General features: G+C 34.9%; 1 protein-coding gene across 1 annotated transcript; it reads left to right on the top strand.

Moving 5' to 3' along the window:
- Positions 1-5,099: 5,099 nt before the first annotated feature.
- On the top strand, positions 5,100-5,732 carry LOC118843426 (ubiquitin-40S ribosomal protein S27a). The gene is made up of 2 exons (XM_036751073.1): positions 5,100-5,110; positions 5,205-5,732. Exon 2 carries the CDS (start codon positions 5,222-5,224, stop codon positions 5,690-5,692), a length of 471 nt encoding a protein of 156 aa, XP_036606968.1. The 5' UTR covers positions 5,100-5,110; positions 5,205-5,221; the 3' UTR covers positions 5,693-5,732.
- The last annotated feature ends 2,185 nt before the right edge of the window (positions 5,733-7,917 follow it).

The following is a 7,917-nucleotide window of genomic DNA, read 5'->3' as shown; positions in this document are numbered from 1 at the left end:
ATGAAGAGGAATAGACTGATGCTGTCAGTATAAAGTAACTGATGTGATGATATAAAATAACGTAATTAAGGGGTGCAAAAGTATTGTTCTGGGAGAAAAGTTAAGGAGGAGGTAGAAATGGTTAAATTTTGTCATATGAAGAGGCAGAAAAACATAGAGGGAAAAATGGAGGAACAAAAGCAGTGATTGAGCTTTACTTTCATTTGATTTGGTTCAGGGAGGGAATAACATATTCTGATAAGTGTAGACATCAAACTTGTCCTACATGCAGTAGGAGGGAAAAGGGGAAAGAAAAGGCAGAATGGATAGCATAGAGGAAGAAGTAGGAAATAGAAAAAGGTTAGGATAAGGTAGGGGTGACATTAGGTGAAGAAAATTGAGGACAGTGTCAATATTAGGAAAATGGATTAATATTTACACAAATGCAAATTGCACAGATTAACAGAAGAAGTAAAATACCTAAATAACCCGATGTCAGAAAAAGCAATTGAGGAAGACATCAACCAATTCCATAGGAAATAATCTCCAGTTCCAGATGGTTTTATACATGAATTCTACCAAGCATTTAAAGAATAATTAATTTCCATGCTTTATAGACTCTTTGGGAAAATTGGTGAAGGAGTCCTACCAAACACTTTTTATGACTCAAATATGTTACTAATACCTAAACCAGGAAGAGTCAAAACAGAGAAAGAAAATCATAAACCAATTTCCCTAATGGATATTGATGCAAAGATTTTAAATAAAGTGTTAGTGAAAAGATTGCAACAACTTATCATGAGAATAATACAAAACAACCTGGTAGGTTTTATTCCAGGAAAGCAAGGCTGGTTCAATATTAGGAAAACTATTAGCATAATTCATAATGTCAACAACAAAGCTGGCAGAAACCATATGATTATTTCAGTAGATGCAGAAAACACTTTTGACATAATACAGCACCAATTCCTATTAAAAACACTAGAAAGCACAGGAATAAATGGAGTCTTCCTTAAAATCATAAGTAGCATATACCTAAAACCACAAGCAAGCGTTATATGTACTGACGATAAGCTAGATGCATTCCCAATAACATCAGGGGTGAAACAAGGATGTCCATTATGACCCCTCTTAATCAATTTGGTAGTAGAAATGTTAGCTTTAGCAATAAGAGAAGAAAAATAAATTTAAGGAATTAGAATAGGCAAAGAAGAACCTAAGTCATCACTCTTTGCAGATGATATGATAATTTACTTAGAGAATCTTAGAGAATCAAGTAAAAAACTACTTGAAATAATAAAAAAAAACTTTAGCAAAGTTGCAGAATATAAAATAAACCCACATAAATCCTTGGCATTCCTATATATTATTACAAAGCACAACAGCAAGCAATAGAAAGAGAAATTCCATTTAATGTTACTGTAGACACTATAAAATTTTGGGGAGTCTACCTGTCAAGACAAACCCAAGGCCTACATGAACATAATTAGAAAACACTTTTCACACAAATAAAGTCAGATGTAAAAAAATGGTAAAGCATCAATTCCTTGTGGTTAGGCCAAGTTAATATAATAAAAATGACAATTTTATATAAATTAATTCACTTATTCAGTGCCATGCCAATCAAACTATCAAAAATTATCTTACAGAGCTGGATAAAATAATAACAAGATTTATTTGGAAGAATAAAAGGTCCAGAATTAACCAAAAATAATGCTATGGTAGGTAATCTAGCCATACCAGATATTAAACTGTCCTATAAAGCAGCAGTCATCAAAACTACTTGGTACTGCCTAAGAAGTAGAGAGATGGATCAGTGGAATAGGTTCAGTACACAAGACTCAGTAGTTAATGACTATAGCAGTCTACTCTTTGATAAACCCAAGGAATCCAGCTTCTGGGTTAAGAATTCACTGTTTCACAAAAACAGCTGGGAAAACTGGAAAATAGTAAGGTAGAAACTTGGTATAGATCAATATCTTACATTGTAAGCCAAAATAAAGTCAAAATGGGTTTATAATTTAGGAATAAAGGCTGATACTATAAGCAGTTTGGGAGAGCAAGGAATAGTTTACCCATCAGATCTATGGAGAAAGGAAGAATTCATGACCCACCAAGAGACAGAGAGTATTAAAAATGCAAAATGGATAATTGTGATTATGTTAAATTGAAAAGATTTTGTATAAACAAGACCAGTGCAACCAAAATTAGGAGAGAAGCAGAAAACTGGGAAAGAATCTTTACAACTAATGTCTTTTATAAAGGCCTCATACCTAAAATATACTGAGAACTGAACCAAAATTATGGGACTACAAGTCATTTCCCAATTGAGAAATGGTCAAAGGATATGAAAAGGCTGCTTTCAGAAGAAGAAATTAAAGATATCTATAGCCATATGAAAAATGTTCTAAATCTCTATTGATTATAGTAATGCAAATCAAAACAACTCTTAAGTACCCCATTTGTCTAGTCAGATTGGCTAACATGACAAGAGAGGAAAATGATAAATACTGGTGAAGATGTCAGAAAATAGGATCACTGTTACATTGTTAGTGGTGTTGTGAACTGATCTAGCCATTCTGGAGAGCAATTTGAAACTATGCCCAAGGTGCTATAAAAATTTGTATACCCTTTGACCCAGCAAACCATTACTAGGGCTGTATCCCAAAGATATCAAACAAGTGGGAAATGGACCAGTATGTACAAAAATATTTATAGCAGCTGTTTTTGTGGTAGCAAAGAATTGGAAATCAAGGGGTTCTCCATCAACTGGGGAATGTCTAAACAAATTGTAGTATATGGAAGTAATGGAATATTATTGTGGTATAAGAAATGAGGAGCAGACAGTTTTCATCATAACTTTGAAAGACTTATATGAAGTGAGGCCGAGTGAGGGTAGCAGAAGCAGGAGTACATTCTTCATGATTACATACACATGGTATCTGTAGGGACTAACTTTGGTAGACTTGGTTCTTCTCATTAATGTAAGGTACAAAAACAACTCCAATAGGGTCATGATATAAAATGATATGCGCATCCAGAGAAAGAATTATGGCATCTGACTGCAGATTGAAGCAAACTATTTTCTCTCCTTTTTTTTTTCCTTTTTTGTTTTCATTTCTTCTTTCTCATGATTCATTCCATTGGTTATAATTCATCTTTACAACTGACCTATTATGTAAATAAGTTTAATATGAAGGTATAGGTAGAACCTATATTAGATTACATGCCATCTTCTGGGGGATGGGGAAGGTGAGGGAGGGAGACAAAACTTGGAACTCAAGAAGTTGTGGGACTGAGTGTTGTAAATAAAAATAAAAAGAAAATAAATTTTAAAAAGTTTCAAAAAGAAAGGGTTTTATAACTTTATCCTACACAAATGTGCCAGTGCATCTAAACACAGACTAGCCAGTCCAAGAGCTTATCTATGAAGTATCCTATAGACCCCCCCAGGAAAGTATTAGTTAATAAATAGTGAGTTTGAGAAATATGATAAATTTGGTATAAAGTTATGAGTTAGTTTTAATGATAGGCTTCAGTTAACCACACATTTGCTGTGCCTCTGATTATACTAAAGAGTATGAAAATAGTTCATTTTGTAGGAGCAAATAACTAGAAATTAATGGGGTGACCCCCAGTTTAGGAACAGTTGAACAAATTATGACATATGTATATATTGGAGTACTCTTGTGGTGTAAATAATTTATAAAGGTGGTTTCGGAGAGAACGACAAGACTGAGAGAACAGTTTGTAATACCAAACCAAAATTGCAAGCCTACACAATTCTGAAAGACTTGGTTGGTTATTTTTCTTCATTCTAAAAGAAGCCCAAAATGACATCACTGTATCAGGATCAAAGTACAGTGTATCTGACTCTGGAAGGTATACTGTCCAGGTTTCACAAGCATAAAATGATCAGACCAGCACAATGGCTCTGTGGACTTTCAGTTTGGTAAGCAGCCTAAGACATCTTCTCTCCCACAGTTTCCTTCAGAAGGCTCTGAAAGACTGAAGAACACTGTTGATCACAGAAGACTAAAAATGAGGACTGCTACTCCCATCATGACAGAGTTGCTAGACTAATAGGCAGAATGAATTCTACATTTTTTCTATATGAACAATCCAGGTATTTGTTTTGCTTGACTCTGTTTGCTATGGGTTTCTTTTTTTCTTTTTTACAGGATATAATAGGAAGGAAACAAATCAATTTGAGAATTACAAAATAACATTAATCCAATTAAACATCAGTTAGTAACTTCTAGAGTTATCATAGTAATGATTTCATCTGCCTAAGGTAGCCGAAGTAACAGGAAAAAATAGCATTCTAGATAATTAAACTGACTGTAAAGGGGAATAGATTTGATATCATTTACCAATATATTAATTTAATGCTTGAAATAGCAAATTGTTCTTTCCTGTGAAAAAAAATGAAGAGGAGTGAAATAGACATTAATCTATTTAGATTAATGTCTAAATTAATAGGTTCGATGTCTAGTTTCAACAAGCAGTTAATCATTTAATGTTAATATGGCATGTGGTCTCTAGTGGAGTTAACCTCCTCTTCTACTCGCTCGTGAACTTGTTCTCGACACTGCATTATTGAATATTTTTTAACTATTGAAAATAGAAGACTAGATGACATTTACATCAGATATTAAAGTGACATAAAAGTGTTTGGGATTGCAAATAAGCTGGATGACAGAATTAGAATCCACGATGTTCTTGGTAACCTCTAGTACCAGCATGAAATAATATAATAATAAAGCTTGACTTTGGGGAACAAAGCATGGGGTTTAAACGTAAATTATCAAAGAGGAAGTTTTAGAGATTTATTTAAAAAATAAATATATTAGAATTTAACCTCAATAACATTTGAATGTGTTGCAGCAACCAAAACATTAATTCAAACTTGTTTTACATCAGGAGAGGCAGAGCTTTCAGAAACAGGGAAGTGCTATGTTCTCTACAAACTGCCTTTGTTAGACATCACCTGAAGTTTTATTTCTAGACCTGGAACCCACATTTTTAGGAAAGTCATTCATTAGTTTCTAGATGAGGGAGACCAAGAGATTATATAAGTATAAGACATTTTTCTTAGAAAATAGATAGCTCAGGGATCCGCCATCAGCGGGTGAGTGCGTGCACGCTTTGCGCTCCTTTGCGGAGCGTCCTTGCTTCCCACCCGCTGCCTTTGACCATCCCTTTTACCTGTCCTCTGTCCTCAGGTGGACCCAGTGCCACGATGCAGATCTTCGTGAAGACTTTGACGGGGAAGACCATCACTCTTGAGGTCGAGCCGTCCGATACTATTGAAAATGTCAAGGCCAAGATACAAGATAAGGAAGGTATTCCCCCTGATCAACAAAGATTGATTTTTGCGGGCAAGCAACTGGAAGATGGGCGTACTTTGTCTGACTATAACATTCAGAAGGAGTCTACCCTTCATCTTGTTCTGAGACTTCGTGGTGGTGCCAAGAAGAGAAAGAAGAAGTCTTACACCACTCCCAAAAAGAACAAGCACAAGAGAAAGAAGGTTAAGCTTGCTGTTCTGAAGTACTATAAGGTTGATGAGAATGGCAAGATTAGCCGCCTTCGACGAGAGTGCCCTTCTGATGAATGTGGTGCTGGAGTCTTTATGGCTAGCCATTTTGACAGACATTATTGTGGCAAGTGCTGTCTAACCTACTGCTTCAACAAGCCAGAAGACAAGTAAATGTATATGTGTTAATAAAAAAAGTCAACTAAAAAAAAAAAAAAAAAAAAAAAAGAAAATAGATAGCTCAGAGTGGACATAGCTACAGTTTCCAAGTATTTGAAGCACTGTTATGGGGTGAACTAGGAGCAAAAGGGCCTTGAAAAAAAAGTCATAGCAATGAGACAAAAATTGAAACAAATAGAACAAGGAGGCCTGTGTTCCTTGATTATATAATATGTGGCAGAGGAAAATGTAAGGGAATGAGAAAAGAGGTGAGGGAAAATCCTATAAATTCTTTTAAAAGGCAAATAAATGAAAAATGCCAAAAGATTTATATGTACAAATATTTGTATCAACTCTTTTTTCACAGTAAAATTTAGAAATGAAAAGGATGCTCATCAGTTGGGGAATGGCTGAACTATTTATGGTATATGATTGTGATGAAATGCTACTGTGACATAAGAAATGACCAGCGGGATGCTTTCAGAAAAACCTGGGAAGAATTAAGTGAACTGACGCAAAGTGTAGTGAGCAGAATCAAGAGAACATTGTTCACAGTAACAACAATATTTTAATGAGGATTAACTATGAAACATTTATCTACTCTGATTAATACAATTATCCAATAAAATTCTGAAAGACATGATGAAAAATGTTATCCACCTCAAGAGAGAACTGATGAAGTCTGAATGTGGAATGAAGTTACACACACACATAGACACACACACGTGCACACACACACACACATACACATATATGTGAACAGTAATGAAAGAGAATATATATTGATTTTTGTTTTTGTTCTTTTTTGAGCATGTCTAAAATAGTAATATATTTTTCATTATTTCATATGTATAATTAATATTATATTGCTTGCCTTCTCAATGGGTAGGAGAGTGACTGGAAGGAGAGGGATTGGAAGGAGAGAATGAAAGAATTCAGAAATCAAATTTTTAAAATAAACATAAAAATGATAAATTTGTTAAAGAACAAAGGTAAGTAGATGGTTTTATGTTTGCTTCTGAAGGTAATAGTGAGTCATTGGTGGCTATGGAATAGCAGATAATACAAACAGACTGGTGCTTTAGGAAGATTCATTTGGCAGATGAGTACAGGACACACTGAAAGATGCAAAGACTTGATGTAAGGAGACCACATAGTCATCAGTTGCAGTGGCACAGGTGTGAGATAAGGAGATCCTGTACTAGGATGGTGACAATATCAGAGAAGAGAATGATATGTATACAAAAGAGATTAAAAAGATAGAAACAACCATAATCGGCAACAGGGTTCAAATGTGTAGAGAAAGCAAAAGGAGTCAAGAGCATATTGAACCTGAAAGCCTGGACAATTGTGACAATGATGGTGACCTCTATAATAATACAGTATCTTGGAAAAAGAGAGGGTTTGGGAAGAAAGGTAATGATTTCTATTCACTATATTCATTTTAAGGCGTATATAGAATACCCATTTTGAGATGAGCAGTAAACAGTTGGAGATGGGAGATAGGAAGAGGGGACTGGGAAAAAAAATTGATGTGAGAACCATATGCAGAGACATTGTATTCAAATCCATGGTAGGCAATGAGATAACTAAGTGAAATAGAATAGATAGAAAAGAAAAGAAAGCCAAGGCAAGAGCCTTGAAATATTCCTATACTTAATGTACATAACATGGATGAAGATCCAGCAAAGTCAGAGGAGAAGGAATCATCAGAAACATAGCAGGAGAGTCAAAAAGGTGCCATCCTAAAATCAAAATAGAACCAAACAAACATAAACACCAGAGAGAAGAAGGCTGAGGTCAAGCAAATGATCAACAGTGACAAAAGTTATAGTGACGTCAAGAAGGAAGATGATTTATCATAGCTGTCATTAGATTTCTGAAGAAAGGAATCATTGGTAACTTTAGACAGATAAATTTTCTTTTTTTTTCCTTTTTTTGGCTGGGCAATTGGGGTTAAGTGACTTGCCCAAGGTCACACAGCTAGTACATATGTGAAGTGCCTGAGGCCGGATTTGAACTCAGGTCCCCCTCACTCCAAGGCAGGAGTTCTGCTCACTACACCACCTAGCTGCCCCAGAGAGATAAATTTTAGTCAAAAGATGATATCTGCAGCCAACCTTCCTGGAATTAAGAAAACAACATGAGGGAAAAATTAGAAAAAAAAATGAATTGTATATGATTTTCATGAGTAAAATAATGAGAAGGAAGAAAGATGTCAGATGATATCTAGTAGAAAT

Source organism: Trichosurus vulpecula, chromosome 3 (assembly GCF_011100635.1).
Source record: "Trichosurus vulpecula isolate mTriVul1 chromosome 3, mTriVul1.pri, whole genome shotgun sequence".
In the NCBI taxonomy this organism is placed as follows: Eukaryota; Metazoa; Chordata; class Mammalia; order Diprotodontia; family Phalangeridae; genus Trichosurus; species Trichosurus vulpecula.
This window is presented reverse-complemented; position numbering and strand designations above follow the sequence as displayed.